At 38.0% G+C, this 16,969-nt stretch overlaps 1 protein-coding gene across 4 annotated transcripts; it reads left to right on the top strand.

The window, feature by feature from the left end:
* Positions 1-15,816, top strand: gzl (godzilla E3 ubiquitin protein ligase). Of its 4 annotated transcripts, none has more exons than XM_074092402.1 (11): positions 1-58; positions 4,868-5,070; positions 5,960-6,126; positions 7,577-7,668; positions 9,222-9,324; positions 9,409-9,514; positions 10,401-10,575; positions 11,475-11,641; positions 12,156-12,251; positions 13,918-13,964; positions 14,982-15,816. In XM_074092402.1, exons 2-11 carry the CDS (start codon positions 4,972-4,974, stop codon positions 15,271-15,273), a joined length of 1,344 nt encoding a protein of 447 aa, XP_073948503.1. In that variant the 5' UTR covers positions 1-58; positions 4,868-4,971; the 3' UTR covers positions 15,274-15,816. The 4 variants fall into 4 exon arrangements, with proteins under 4 accessions (XP_073948503.1, XP_073948497.1, XP_073948489.1 ...); XM_074092396.1 differs by lacking the exon at positions 1-58 and adding an exon at positions 65-270; XM_074092388.1 differs by lacking the exon at positions 1-58 and adding an exon at positions 65-274.
* The last annotated feature ends 1,153 nt before the right edge of the window (positions 15,817-16,969 follow it).

Raw genomic sequence — 16,969 nt, 5'->3', positions numbered from 1 at the left:
TTGTTCCGAACGTTCAAAGTGCCAGCCGTGTTGATGAAAAAAAAATTGTCGATGAGTGGTGAGTTGAGTGAGTTGAGTTGAGTAGCTCTGTCATAAATAGTCCAAAGAAATAGTCGCAATTGGATCTCTAATCTTGTATTTGTTTTCCTGGAAAGCTTCTAGGTTTAATTATTATGCTAACAGTGTTTGAAACGTGATTTATCCGTTACTATAAAGAAACAGCGTGTCTGTCTTTTCGGTGGAATAAAATTACTTGTGACGTTTATTTATGTAGGTATGTACTGATGTTCACATTGGCTATTTTATAATATATCATGCTAACATGACTTATTGTTGTCATTAGTACTAAACTAGGTCCAAGGCTACCATGTACATTGTTTGTTCAATTAATTGAATTAAGTTAAATACAATACATGCTGTACCTGCTCCCCACAAACGCGACTGAAATGTTGAATGATGCATCGCGAAGGAATTGTCTTTGTGTTAATCGCAGTGTTGTTACGACACCGAATTTACATCAAAACAAACTTCCCTGATTCAATTATCTAGTGACTAGTTCTTAATTATTGGTAGTAAGAATGGGTTGAAACATTTGTTAGGGACATGGCAAAGCAGAGGATGTTAATAAATATCATCAGTATTTTATTTATAATGGATGTATTGGTGCCAGTGACAAAAACAGGAGTTTATTACGGATAACTTTTTTAATAAACTTGCCTTAAAAGGTAAGTAGGAGGCCAATCTTTTGGCATAAATTTGATATATGTATGTGAATGTTGTTGATTGTTGATATTGAAAATACAAACTGAAATATAGATGCACAGAAAAACCAGAAAATTAAGACCAGCACTGGGAATCAAACCGAGGTCCTCGGCATTCCATGCTGCGTGCTATACCACTACACCACTGCTAGACAACGGTACAGACACAAATTTCCCCTATGCACCACATATCTCGAGCTTGTTTGTTTCTTATTTAGCCACTTAAGCAGTGACGCTAGCAACATCTATACCGTAGCCCTCATCGAGAAACTTGTCATTCCATTGGAACTAACCGCTCACCCGGACAAGAGATATCATTATTAAGCAATCAAATTAAGATTGGTTTTTTGGAATCTTTCAAACAAGCTGAGATATGTGGTGCATAGGGGAAATTTGTGTCTGTACTGTTGTCCAGCAGTGGTGTAGCGGTATAGCAAGCGGCATGGAATGCCAAGGACCTGGGTTCGATTCCCAGTGCTGGTCTTAATTTTCTGGTTTTTCTGTGCATATATATTTCAGTTTGTATTTTCAATTTAGGTTTTACGGGATAACTGTAAAAGTAAAAATTTTGAATTGAAATAAAAAATACAAAAAGATTCCCAAAAACCAATCTTGATTGTTGATATTTTAGATTTTAACATTGTAAGTTTTAGATTGTTGGTGGAATGGATTGTTAAGTGAAAGATTGATATTTAATCACTCATTGGGTGCAATATTAGCTTAACACATTTGTGGACACATATTGCTATGCTCATAACCAATAGCAGCGTTTTTCTGCTTTGTAGCAAAAACAGAGAACCCAACTATTGGATTCTTGGCACTGAATGTGTTAACCTCCTAAAGCCCACGTCAAATTTTGATCATTAGAATTTGAAGCTTAATGTCAATTAGTGAAGTTTGACATTAGCTTTGACGAATGTCCTAAATTTAGGATGTTGGGCCTTACGAGGTTAATTTATTGTTGAGTGTGCTCATTCATGCTGCCAAATATAAGTAAATTAATTATAGGAAAAAACCCGGCCAAGAGAGTGTCGGACACGTCCGAAATAGGGTTCTGTAGCCATTATGGAAAAATTAAGTAATATTTTTCTAAGGATTTCGTATTTTATACGGAATCTTCCAAGTTTAGGTATATTTTATACCTTAGGCTGCTATTTACTCATAAAGTACTTATAATTCTCAAGCAAACTTAGCCGCTATAGTTTTCCTTGAGAGTTTAAAAACGTACAAAATATTTTTTAAAGAAATATGTAACCAGTTCTCCTGTGAATTATTTAGAGAAATTAAATGGAATGTATGTAATAGCCACTAGAGATTTAAAGTGCTATTGCAGGTGCAACAACATCAACCCTACTATGCTCAGTAGATCATAGAACAAACACAAATACCTGTTAATTATATATCATTTACAATAGGTACTTTGTGCTCATACATTGGAAATATTGGGAAACACAAAAATTTAGAGAACACAAAAACAATTACAAGTATTCCACTTTAAAGCCATTGCCATTGCAGGTGCAACATCATCTGTAATTGAAGGGTCAATATGAATTCACATTAAATTTATATGTATCCCTAATTGAAATTGGCCTAATGTTATTTCGCATGATTATTAATCTGCATAGCATTAATTTGCACAATTGAATATGCACAATGTTAATTCGCATAGTGCAAATTGGCATAAAGAAAACAAGGCAAAAATTTAATAAGCAGAACATTACTTTGCGTAAGTATTAAACAATAAAACCTCGTCCTGCCCAAGCCATTTATAGGAAGTTCCGTATTCTGCCCAGTGTTCTTAATGAAGCACACTTATTTTAGTAGGTTCTGCCCAAGACAATTTTTGTTGAAATTAAGGTGTTAAAATTAAGGCAAGGAAGGGGTTGAAATTAAGGCAAGTAGGATTTTTTTAATTTATTTTTTTAGGATGTAGGTACTATGTACATGATAGAATGAGCTGTTTAGAAGCCAATATCTTTTGTTATTTTTTAAGAACGTTGGGCAGAATTGCCATAGTCACCTATCATTATATTGTCATTTATCAAGAACATTGGGCATAAACTATTTATTTATCTTTTTTTGGACAAAAAAACTAATTTATTGAATTTTAAAGCTTTTTTTTTGTAATACAAAGTTTAAATCAACAATAACCATAAAATAACTAATTGCTTCTTGCAGGTAAAGACCGTACGAGTACTTAAGAATAAAACGTAAACAAAGAGGCGACTGAAACATTGAGGGTCAATATACTAATAATCTTCGTCATAATCATCAAGCGGAATAAAATATCCAAGATTATCTCTCAATACATTTTCGAACTGTCAATAAACCATTTCTATAACAAATAAACTTTAAAAGCATTTAAAAACCCAACGGACTGCATATTAGATATCTTATGTTACTCCCATAATTTATGATAAATTTAATGACACCTCATATCAAAAAAATGGTTTAAGTGCAAGGGTGTGCCAAAGAAATAGACTAACCAACATTCGTACATAAAATTGAAAAATAGTACTCCTTTCTCTTCTTCACTCAATTAATAATTTAACTTATCTCTAGTGGTTTCTGCAGGGCCACTACGAAACTCGAAGTTCGTGTCGTGCGGTCCCTCTGACACTTATACTATTTAATACGAGAGCGAGAGGGACGGTATGATACGAACTTCGAGTTTCGTAGTAGCCCTGCTGCCCAATGTGATTTAAAAAGGACAAAATTTGAAAAGTTGACATAATAAATCAGATAAATCCTTAGCAAAAATAAAAACATTACCACAAATTAGAACTGCTAGGTTTCTATTTGGTATAACACTCATTTAAAAATCTCATAAAATGACCAAGACAAATTCAGATCCAATTTGCCTCTTCTGGAAGTTGCCCCATTCTTGAATTGTGACGTGTCGCTGAGCTGCAAATAACAGCAAGTTTAATGAAATCCCTTAAGAAAATCTTGGCCTATACTCCAACCAATCAGAAACGAGCAAAATAAATCGCAAACTACTAAAAATTTGACCAGTAGATGGCAAATTCGAATACGTGATTTATTAAGGACACTGGGCAGAATTTTTAAGCTGTTTAAAAATATGCTGGGCGGGAACCACTAACTAATGTGTTCTTTATATGAGAACTTGGGCAGGACGAGGATAAATATAAAATGATTATTTTGATTTTCCGTATTTAGTGAATTACTATGTGAAAATATCTATTATCGGGCTGTTATAAAAATACCTAACATCGAAAGCTCAAGCGTTCGGGAGTTACGCTACGCTTCGCTCCCGCCTTAACCTTCTGAACCTAACATAACCAAGTCGGTTCTCCCCTGACCAAGCCAATTAACGCAGTTGATAAAATTATGCGAATTCATTTTATAACAAATAAAGTTATAGTTAACTAGCTGTTGCCTGCGAGTCCGGTCGCGTAGAAGTAAGAAAAATAGTTTACGGCCTATTCTCAGATTACCGAATATACTTACCCAAAAATATCATTAAAATTTGTCAAACCGTTTCGGAGTAGTTTGGTCACAAACACTGTGACACTTCTGTGACACAAGAGTATTTTATATATTAGATAATAATGTTATGTTATGATATTTCAGTTATGTGAATTCATTCTTATGCTAAATAAGTTTTATGTTTTTTTTTTATAATTATGCAAGTTCGATGTAATGCCAAATATGCGAATTCATATTAGGACAATTAATGTTATGCGAAATAAAGAGCACCGTCAAATTTTATCATTTCTAATCACTACAAATTGAAAATTTAAGTGATTTTAGTGTTCATTTTTGTAGTAACGAAGGAGGACCAGATGCTATATTAAAAAACAAATGTTGAGCATTGTCTATAGCGGAATCGCCAATTACCAATTATTTCGGGCAACACGGACCATAAAACCTAACTATAGACTATACATTCATATAACCAATAAAAACACATTAAGTGACAAAACCGCGTGACCCCGTTGACCCCGACGTCGCGGCATGGTGCCACAAAAATAATAAATATATACATGCAGTTTCTTTTAGGACCAGCTAAACTAGCACTATTACATATTGTTTCCAGTTTTTTTGTTATAGGTATTATTATATTAATGTATATTCACTTTCAGATTTATTCTGTCGAGTTATCCACCTACGAGTCTGCATACGAACAATTGAGATGTGAACTTTGACTTCTGTACACTTAAAAATCAAGTAAAAGTAGTGAGTCGCCATGAGGATGTGGGGCTTGGTCGTCGCGTGTGCGTGCTGCGGGCTGCTCGGCGCCGCGCGCGCGACCGTCGTCGTCTACACGCAGACCACGCCGCACTCGGTAAGCGAAAGCGAGCCGCCGCCGCCGCACGCCGCGCACGCATGAAAAAAACATGACCTACTCAAGGGGAACAATCTACATATCCACAAACCGTCAAGCTGCCATAAACGTTGTTACAATTAAAATACTTAAATTGTGAGGACAAGATGATGATGACGACATACTGCATCAACACAATATAATACAATACAATAACTCTTAATTGCACACCAACACAGTAAGCAGTACAGAAAACACACATTCTACTTGCTACATTCAAGTTTTTCGCATGCCTATGGTTTACGTTGAGAAAAGGTCTCGAGTGGCGACCACGATGGTCATGTAGCACCAACAAGTATTAGTACATTATCATATTCGCTAATGTTGTCGCAGTGGTATGGTAGCACACATTGGAATTAGGTACGAAAATCATAATCCTAGTCTAGTACCATCCCAAATCGTGCCTCTGTTTAAGTGGGAATGATACTTATGAATGATTATTTTTACTCCCGACGCAAAAAGAGGGGTGTTGTAAGTTTGACCGCTATGTGTATCTGTGTGTCTATCTGTGGCAGTGGCACCGTAGCTCCTTAACGGGTGGACCGATTTGAATGCGGTTTTTTTTTATTTAAAATCAGATTTTCTAGCGATGGTTCTTAGACATGTTTCATCAAAATCGGTTTAGCCATTTTTGAGGTACTGAAATTTGCTGAGAAAGTCGGAGGTTTTCCAACTTTTTGTTGGTTAGGTTATTGTTATTACTTATATTATATAATACCCACACCACGTAAGGGCAAGCGAGAGTGGAAAGTAAGTTTCATTCCCACCACTAGCTAATATACATATTGGAAGTGTGGGGAGTCCGATGTGGCGATATAACGAGATGTGTTTGTTGCGTCCACGCGTGCAGCCTATGGACGAGTTCGACGACCAGCCGGCGGCGTTCGGCGCGAAGGTGCCGGACGACGGGCTGCGCGGGCGGCTGGTGCTGGCCGCCCCGCGCGACGGCTGCGGCAAGCTGCAGCCCGCGCCGCCCCCGGACAACTTTACCGGCAAGTGGATCGTGCTCATCGCCAGGTCTGCTACTCACATTCTTCTATCCATTTTTAGGGTTCCGTAGCCAAAATGGCAAAAACGGAACCCTTATAGTTTCGCCATGTCTGTCTGTCTGTCCGTCCGTCCGCGGCTTTGCTCACGGACTATCAATGCTAGAAAGCTGTAATTTTGCACGAATGTATATGTACACGCTGCCGACAAAATGGTACCTACAATAAAAAAATCAAAAAAAATTTTTTGGAGTACCTCCTATAGACGTAGTGGGGGTGATTTTTTTTTCTCATCCAGCCTTGTAGTGTGGGGTATCGTTGGATAGGTTGGTTGGGGGTTGCTAAAACGATCCTCCCTCTAAAATCTAAACCGGTGGGTGGAAAAATTGGAAAAAAATCAGAATGGTAGGTAGTATATCAAACTTTCAAGGAAAACTATGATGGCTAAGTTAACTTGAGAAATATACCTAAACTTAGAAGATTCCGTACAAAATACGAAACCCTTAGAAAAATATTAATATTTTTTTTTAGTAATGGCAACGAAACCCTATTTTGACCGTATCCGACACGCTCTTGGCCGGTTTTGAGATAGAGGGCAGAGAGCCCGCAGCGCTCAGCCATACTGACTGATGCAAGATCAACCGTGAATCTCAGTGAATAAAACCTTGTATAAAGTTTTAAGGCATTGAAATATCATTAACAATACATTATTTATTTGTTTTTTTATTTAACTTGCAATGTTCGTAAGTACGTATGTAAATATGTCAGAAAATACGTGAGTGTGACAATGCAAGATTATGGCACCATCAAGCTGATCTCATGATGGAGCCGGACGGTGGACACGGGATCTCATTTAGGACACCAAAATGAAGCTGTATACGAGTTTCCAGCTTATTATCTATCTCTCATTCCGAGATTGTCCCCTTCTCATTCCTTAATTGACTGAATCATATGTTTTATTGCAGATGTCCAGCTATCTACATACCAAATTTCATCGAAATCCGTCCAGCCGTTTCAGCGTGAAGGAGTAACTAACATACTCACTCACTCACAAATTTTCGCATTTATAATATTAGTAGGATTGTATGGGTTTTGAGATGTTAGACAATTGTTCACTTCTCTACACGTAAAGCGTCATTTCACTTATAGAATAGATTAGACATAACGACGACATAAAACCTCTTTCTAAATACTCGTACAGTCTACGAATGTCATTGGGGTACTCGTAGGTATGATTTTTATCCTTGTAACTTTAACGACATCAAGTAATATGTACAGTTAAGTATAATACAGAAGTTTATTCAACGCTTCAAAATGTAAATAAGTGCAAATGCACAATAATTGTAAAGTTTGTGAAATAAAAGAAATGAATGAATTGCAAAATCTGAAAAATAAGTAGGTACCGAACTATTCTTATGCTGACTTAACAAAGCCGCGTAAGTGAGCATATTTCAGTAAGCAGTTATATTGTCTGCCATCAGGTACAACTGCAGTTTCGACACAAAAATCCGTAACGCGCAAGCAGCGGGCTACGGTTGTGCTATTGTTCACAACGTCAACTCCACAGAGCTCGGTCAGTACTTTGCCAACGTTCAACACCTTCTGTCAGTTAGCACCCACGTAATGTAGTGGTGTCAACGAGCGGTAAGACAGGTTCCAATACACACACTGGTATGAAGGCCTTTCCAACCTGTTTCTAAAATTTCGTGGCAATACCTTTAATTGTCCTCTTTTACAATACATCATATTAGTTACCACATTAAGTATTTAATTAGAAGTACAATTTCTCCGATTCCAAGAAAAGAGACCCAAATCAATATGTAATGAATAATAAGCGTACTATCGGCACCATGTATGGGCCATTAGCACTGCACTGATAAAACTGTTATTCTCAGTTAAACATTACTTAAGGACCCAGTAGCAAGAAAGAGGGCTAAACGAGTGCAAGAGTGCGCTTAATGACACACAAATTAACTCTACAAATAGTTAATTTGAAGAGTTCCTTAAGTTTGAATCTCAGAACAAACAACGCGTGTAATAGATTTGTGGTGCGATTGTTGGTTAACCGTTGAGTGTTTAGTTGGATGAGAGCTGCGTTACAAATCGTCATGTTTCGGTTCGTATGCGGACATTGTACTGGACTTGGATAGATTTGAACAAGTAAAAAAACCTTCGTATAAAAATACGAATTGCTCGCTTTGTTCTTAATGTCCTTATTCATTGTTCAATAAAGATTTGTTTTGACTCGACAATAGAATGCCTGTGCACTAAGCAATTCCAAATCGTGGAGATGGCCAGGTATAGGTATCGATCGCTACACTTATATATAATAATTAAATATGTTTTGGATACAAATTCTCGCTATCAAAAACATTTGATAAAAGCACGAACGCCTTGTAATAAATTAATGAGGTTGGTCTTTATACTGTTATCGGGTATTGTTTGGCATTAATTCCTGGTTGGAACGGATTTTATTAATAAGTACCTAATAATGAGTATATTTATCTCGCGATAACTTGGTTCCATACTAATCTATATGAATACTTTTAGACCGAAAATAAATACCTCAATAGTGAAAATACAAACTGAAATTTAGATGCACAGAAAAACCAGAAAAATATGACCAGCACTGGGAATCGAACCCAGGTCCTCGGTATTCCGTACCGCGTGCTATATTGCTACACCACTGATGGTCAAAATAAAACTAAAAATTTGAAAAATAAAACTAAAAATTTGGAATTGAAATAAAAAATACAAAAAGATTAAAAAAAACCTTAAGATTGGTTTTGGCTCAATAGTGGTCCCGTAATAGTGATCTGAAAGGGCCGCAGAGCCCTAATTGAATGTCGGTTTCCATAGAAAAATTGTACTATTTTATTGAGTCACTACTATAAAGAGAAAACCAAAATTAAATCTTTTTAACAATTACATACTCCCAATCGCTGTCATGTTTCAGCAACTACCTAACCGTTACCTTTAAGTATAAGCGATAGACAAATTAAGCTTTGGTAAAAAAAAAAATAAGTAGCCCTAAGGTAAATTTATAATATTCGCTCGAATATAGGTTTAACTAGCTAGCTCTAATAATGTTGGATCACTCATTACCGTGTCTTGTCTGTTTTGCAGATACTATGACAACAGAAAACCCGTTGCCCGTTGATATCCCGTCAGTGTTTGTCAACAACATTACCGGCGAGGCGCTTGCCGAATATTATCTCTACACCAAAGGGTGTGTATTTCGGGACATTCTTATTTATTTACTTTTCTTGAAATAAAGCATTTAATTAATTGATCAATAACAATTTGTTCGCAGTTATTATATAATGGTGAACGGAGCGCCATTTGACATCAACACCCAGCTCTTACTGCCATTCGCTATTGTCGTTGCCATCTGCCTTTTCATAATAATGGGATTATTGGTAATTAAAAACAAGTATTTTCATTTATCACAAAGATCACATTGTTAAGTGAAGTTGTTCAGGCCCATTGATTTGCCAACACACTGCAAAACGTATGGATCAGATGTATCACAGTTAAGAGTTCATGGTTGGCTGTACTGTACAGTCGGGGGAACTGAATCGAACTGAATGCTGGCTCCTGCTGAGTCACCGACTTCGAGCTAGTACGTACCTACTTACCTAGAAAAATATTTTCAAGGGTTTTGTAGTCGGTTCCATTTTTTGTTATTTTTTTATTTTTTTGGAGTCGGTTTTACTTTTTTGTTAAAAATTTTCTTTATCTTTCTTTCTTTCTAAAGCGTACGCGGCATGGGCCGTGTTTTGTTCTAGTTCGATATCTGGTTTCATTTATACCCTTTAGTGGCACGCGTAGATCGCAATTTAAGTGATTAAAGAGTGAGTTGTGTAACGTCACCGACGTTGCGTCAGTTCTAGCAAGGGGGGTTTCACGACAGACGCAATATCGCTAGATGGCGTTAGTATCGTGAGTTCTGTTTGACGTTTGCTCGTGATTGGTTAAATAACTAAATGAGCCAATCGCAAGCAAACGTCGAACGTCAAACGGACCTCACGATACTAACGCCATGTAGCAATATTTCTCCTGTCGAAAAACCCTCATTGTGATGTTTGTATGACGTTAATTAAATGTATTTTCTTTTCTTTCTTTCTGAAGCGTACGCAGCATGGTCTGTGTTTTGTTCTAGTTCGATATCTGGTTTCATTTAGTACCCTTTAGTGGCGCGCGTAGATCGCAATTAAAGTAATTATAGAGTGAGTCCTAGCAATTTAACTAACTATTTTGATAGCAGCTAAAGAGCTAGTTTGTTTAGACTGAGTGTGGTTGCAGATAGTGAAGTGCGTGCGCGACCGGCAGCACGCGCGGCGGCGGCGGCTGCCCTCGCGCGCGCTCAAAAAGATCCCGACCTGCAAGTTCAGCAAGGGCGACCCCTACGACACCTGCGCCATCTGCCTCGACGACTACGTGGAGGGCGAGCGACTGCGCGTGCTGCCCTGCGCGCACGGTAACACTTACCCTGATCCTGGAACACAGTGCGCGCATTTTTGAGAGCTAAAAGACAGGCGAAATACCGCTTGATGGCGTTAGTATCGTGCTGTTATTTTGATGTTATGGTCTTGCTTGCAATTGGCTCATTTAGTTTTTAGCCAATTGCAAGCAAGACCGTAACGTCAGTCTAGCGATATTTTGCCTGTCTTTTGGCCCTCATTCGATTAGGGCTCTCTCCAGGGCACTATGCAGTTTTCCGGGATAAAACTATCCTATGTCCTTCCTAGATACTCAACCTGACTCCCTGCTAAATTTCATCTAAATCGGTTCAGCTGAATTCTCCCGAGACATATTTTAGCGTTATGAGGGACTTCAACACTAAAGTGGGCATTAGGAATGGCGATGTTGAGATTGGGGCCGCATTGGTTCTGGGCAGCGGCGCCATAGAGACCCGCGGCTTGTCGACTTCTACGAAAAGAAGAAGCTGTAGGTATGCGATGAACCCCTTTTTCTACTTTCGAATATTCAGTGATGTCTCTGTGATCAACATGCTGAAAACTGGAAGTGATCGTCGTATTACCAGAAGCACTAAATATCAATGTGAACGTTGAACGGTCACCTGTGATGAAGTCCACGCTCCGTCCTGACCCTGCCCAAATCCAGAAACCTGAAAGCTTGCATTTAGTTCTGCATAATCGCTCCCAATGTCTAACCAAGTGCAAAACAACGGACGAGATCAACAACAGGCTGATGAAATTGCATAATGCATATAATCCGGTCTCTACTCATCACATCACCGTCATTCTCAACGGTCACAGGAAGGCCGTAAACTGATTGGCTTTAGTTCCACTTTAATTGTAATATGGTTCAGCTGAGCAGTAAGCAACGTTCGGATGGGTGGGTGTTGTGTTGCAGCGTACCACTCGAAGTGCATCGACCCGTGGCTGACGCAGAGCCGGCGCGTGTGCCCGGTGTGCAAGCGGCGCGTGTTCGCGGCGGGCGAGCGCCGGCCCGCGCTCTCCGACTCCGACAGCGACGACTCGCGCGAGCCGCTCGCGCCCAGCGCCCACAGGCCCACGCAGGTGCTCACTGACACTGCCGACTGCCGACTGCCGAGTGCCGACACTTCACACTCCTTCTCTGGCTTTACTTACACAAATAACGACACATGTTATTCCAAGTACCTTGTTCTCGTCTAACTTTGCAAGTAGTGAAATAGCGGTTGTTTTATTATGAGAGGGAGGCAAACGAGCAAGAGGTTTATCTAATGAGAAATAATATCAAATTTAAAGCATTTTTCCACTTCCATGAAATTGCAAATCGTCAAAATAAATAATAAATATTTACTTCAGTGATTTATTATTGTTTATTAAGATACTCGAACTCTTCAATATTTGATCTAGGGTAAAAACAACTGTCTTGGGCAATTTAGGTGTTTTTGGTACGCATAATAAATAATGCACTATCAACTCTGATACCAGTTAAACAGATAGTTGGTGCGTTCATCGAGTGGTCTGATATTATCGTTAAGTAGGTGGTGGTAGGTCGCCGGCGCGGCGCGAGTGCTGAGTGCTGACATGCCGTGCGTTGTTTCAGGGCGGCACGTTCGAGCCGCAGCGAGAGAACCCGTTCGTGCGCGCGGCGCGCTTCGTGACGCGCCAGCGCCAGCGCCAGCGCCGCGCCTCCCGCGAGGTGAGCCGCCCGCGCGCCTCCGCGCCACACGCTAAACGAGGCCTGCATTATCTAACGGATGCAGATACCTAATACTTATTTATGTGACTGATACGTAATGCCTAATTATGTATGTACAATCGCATACCTAATTTTATCCACCCCTTTCGAACCCAGCCGATACAATTGTGCGGGTTAATTACATTTGAATTTGAATTTGACATGGAATGTACATAAGGTCCACTGTCATAACTCTTACATTTTAATTTTGAACTTGACATGTATTGTACATAAAGTCCATTTTCGTAACTTTTCATACTCGGCTGGGTTCGAAAGGGCTACATGCATATCATAAGTTTTCTACAATATGGTACAGACAGATATACCTGCATTTTTGAGTTAGTGGTTCTTGTTTGTAGGCATAAAACTTCAGTTTTAATAAATTACTGACAGTGACAGTTATAGTTTTTTAATTCATATTCAACTAGACTTGAGTCTATTTTGATTCTCAAATCATTGTAATATTCGCGATTCAAAAAATGTATCAAATAATTATTTTATTATTGATTGAAATTACAAATCGACTAATTCGATTACCGCAACCAAACATGATTTTTGTTTTTTTAAGATGTTCTAAATTTGAATGTAATTAAAGTGCCGCGTACCATTCCAGGAATGGCTAGAAGTTATGATACGGATATCCATAGATAAAAATGTACTGTAATATAAAAAAATATTGTCAGTTACACTTTCAAAAAATATCGCATGCGTGTTTTTTCTTTTGTCAATTAAACAAAAAATTATGGAGATATAGCCGGTTAAAGTTCCGTGTGACGTTACACCTATGAACACTTTGCTAAGAAGTCCCGAACTTTGACGCGCTTAATCTTTTCCATTTATTTTTTGTATGTATGTATGTAAATACTTTGTTATACATAAAACACAGAACAACAAGAATACAAAAGAGACCTTATCCCTAAAAAGGATCTTTTCAAGGTAACCTGTTTGATTGACAAAAGAAAAAATACGGTCCAATGTTTACTGCTTCATAATCCAACTGACGGACTAAGTGAAATATATATTTTTACTCAGGAATCCACGGAATTGCATTCGTTTTTCTAACGCCATCTTACGCAATTAAATAGTAAGAAATAAAATGAACGCGCGCTAGACATCATGTTCACTGTCACAGTATTAGTGTATGAACTCACAGTAGCATTCAAGGCATTTTTTGGGATTCAGCACTACGTTTAATATTATATGCAAAGCATTGAATGCATTAACAAAGTACATACAAGAAAGTAGCCAAAAGTATTGAAATTCATATTATTCCTATTATTTATTATTTCGAATTGCTTGTACTGTACTGCACTCTGTGGATGGATGAGCAGTAAACTATTTGCTCAAATGACCACAATAAAAAGGTATAATAATTGGCCATTTAAATATATAGCACTAGCTTTTGCCCGTGAGTTAGTATATAGTTTAAACGTTTTTTGGTTCCACAGGAACTACACATTATTTCGGGCCTATATGTTAATCCCGGGTAGGTATGTATTACTTGTATGCCAAATTTCATGCAAATACGTTAAGTAGTTTTTGCGTGAAAGTATAACAAACATCCATCCATACAAACTTTCGCGTTTATAGTAGTAGTGGGATAGAACTAATCTTTTTTTGTTCACAGAACGAGCAACAGCATGACGAAGAAAGCAACTCTACACATGAGGAACAGTAAGTGTTTTTTTTTTTATAAACTTGCACTATATTTTCCTAAATAGGGTTTTGCCATAAATTTTAAAGATGGATTTATGTTCGGTAACACCTAGCCTACCTATCTACTATTACTTGCTTTACCTGTTCAATTTGCTTTTTTTTGGTAACAAATCGTTTTGGTACAAATGCCAAAATGCATAGAATGTTGAGATGTAACACTGTCACAAAGTACAAAATGTTTGTGCCACCAGGTCAATTTGTCTGAATATTTTAGGGGCAAAATATGCTATGGCCGACTTGCACTTTTAGTCAAAATGTTTTCAAGGCAGCTTTCCAGATGTGTTTGCGCCTGGAAGTAATATTATGAGACTACTCAGACTACTCTACTCTCTCTAATTGGTGTCAAGTGTCCCATGATATTTAATGTTTATTTAATTTAATTTACAGATTTTAAAAATGGCTAAGCACTCAAATGGTGACCGCCGCCAATGGGGAATGTCTGAACAATTTAGAAACGCTTGAAACTTTTTATATCAATAGGAATAACCTTTCTACACTTCTATTAACAGAAAAAATATTAATTTTAAAAAATGAACGAGTTTTCTTTACCGCCAAATTACGACAGTCCGGTCGGTTACGGGTAGTTCCACAGTCCAGAATAAAAAACATTAAAAAAGAATTTACGTGTCTTTGACTCGATCGTTTTGACAGGTCACTCTCTTTACCGGGCCGAATAATACTGACATGAAAATACCGACCCAGTTTTTCATGTACACGCCCATAGAAACTGACATGAGCTTCTATGGGTGGAATTATTGATCCTACGATTTTGACTGTCAAGTAATGTTTTTCAGTTTAAATATATAGTGAACTATTATTAGTGATAGGACCCTCTTTATTTTAGTTTTATAAGTGAGCAAACGGACGCAATCAAGGCTTTTTATGAGTTCAGATAGAGGACAGCCTTAAGTTTGAATAATAAATAACCGGCCAATTCAAACTAAAGAGCTCAATATCTTTACTTTCGTCTTCCAGTGCTCAGAATGACGATACGCAGCCTCTGATTCGGCCGGCGGCGACGTCGATGGCGGCGCGTGTTCCTTCGTGGCTGGAACGTATGCGTAACGCCGCGCCGGCGCCGGCGCCCGCTCCCGCGCCCGCTGCCGCGCCTGCGCCCGCTCCCGCATCTGCCATCGCGCTGATCGTGGAGGCCGCCGCGCCGCTGCTCCACTCGGCCGACCACTCCATCAACACCGAGAGCCGAGGCGAGATCGGCGTTGCGGCACTCCCGGCTGCCCAGAACCCCCCACCTCATATCACTTTATGAATGTATTCATCCGCCTAAATCGTGTATATTAACTTTTATTATATTTTCGAGTACCGTGGACGATTTTATAATTCACCATCCACGGCCAACCCGTGGACTTCCGTACGGTCGCTTTTCTAACTTATGTATCCACTTTTTCAAACTAGTTGCATAGAAAAGTACTTATGTTAGGGCACCGACTGTAGAATTTGCGTGGACGTGCTCGATTGACTAATTAAAAGCGGCTTCCTAGAAAGATATACGTTTTGTATGTATAGTGACAGTCTAACAACTGTAGCCTGCCACGGGGTATTGTAAAAACAGTCATTCTCTCATTTACGTATAAATATTCTGATAGTTTCATGAAAAGGTCGCACGATTCTCTTCTATGCAAGTAATCCATGAATTCACCATTGTCGATAAGCCATTTATGTTACAGTACGTATGTTCTAATAAGCACGACATATAGTTCTAATTCTAACCTATAATAAAAATCTTTATTAAAACCACAAAAAACATATTTATACATTAAATGAATAAATTCCATAGGCGAGTTTACCAGAAGTCGTCTTTATGTTACTGTTCCAATTTACTACCTTTTCTCACGAAAAAAAAGTCAACAACCATCTACTTGCTCATTTACTAAACCGTCCACCGCAACGAGAATGATAAATACGATAAGACTAACAGTCGGGGAAACGACTGAAATCCCTCTGTCATAACTCATAGCCTTTGTCAACTACAATACACTCCCTCGAATGCTGCTCGCCTATTCTCTTTCGGTTTGCGTACCTATTACGTACATTTGTGACTGTATGTAAAAATATAAATTACTTAATTGTTTTTTTCTTCTGGTTTCTTGTGAACTACATAATAAGTTGTAAACAATTTTTATTTTTTTTCCAATTCTACTAATTCTAATTAATCTATGGCAATGTACAGTAAGTACAAGTACATAAATATCTACAAAGCTGTAGCGTCAAATATATGCATACAGTAGACCTTATATTGTTGGTGACATAAAGGTATTTAGATATTTCTCTCTCCTTCAGAAAAGTAACTTTTTCTCCCTGGCGAGAGGGAGCAAAGTGCAACTTTTCTGTTCAAGGCTTTTCTAAGTGTTTTTTTGCAAATGCCATTTTTGAAGTTGATAAGTAATTGTAAAAACACGCCATTTTCTATGCTGGTTGTTCTTTAATAATATTTAGAATATATTTTTTTTTCAAGTTTATTAATGCTCGATGTGAAAAGTTGTATGAGCTACTCGGGAAAAATATAACTCGGAAAAATGTAATGTCTGTCTCGCAAGACAACTCAATTTTGCAACTTTTCAAAGATTAAAAAACTTTCACGAAAATAAATGTTTTCTAAAATGAACAAAATAGTTGAAAAGTTAAATAGGTACTTATAAAATAAATAAAACAAGTTATTTATTTCACACACTGTCACATCTTTTGTAACAAATCTATGCAATCGAATGTCCGTATTAGGATTACTGTAAGAACTGTTCAATTTACTAAGCGGACAATAAAGAAGCAGCTCTACGGTTTTTTTTAATAATCACTATAAAATGCTACTGAGAAATGAAACACCAAAATAAAACATTTATAAATTTATGTTGAAAAAAAAACACTAGGTATTACGGCAAACTTTTCGGACTTTTGGGCGAAGTCGACGCATAAGTGCCTACACGTCTCTTTTTGACACTTTTCGACAA

This window comes from Choristoneura fumiferana, chromosome Z (assembly GCF_025370935.1).
Source record: "Choristoneura fumiferana chromosome Z, NRCan_CFum_1, whole genome shotgun sequence".
In the NCBI taxonomy this organism is placed as follows: domain Eukaryota; kingdom Metazoa; phylum Arthropoda; class Insecta; order Lepidoptera; family Tortricidae; genus Choristoneura; species Choristoneura fumiferana.
This window is presented reverse-complemented; position numbering and strand designations above follow the sequence as displayed.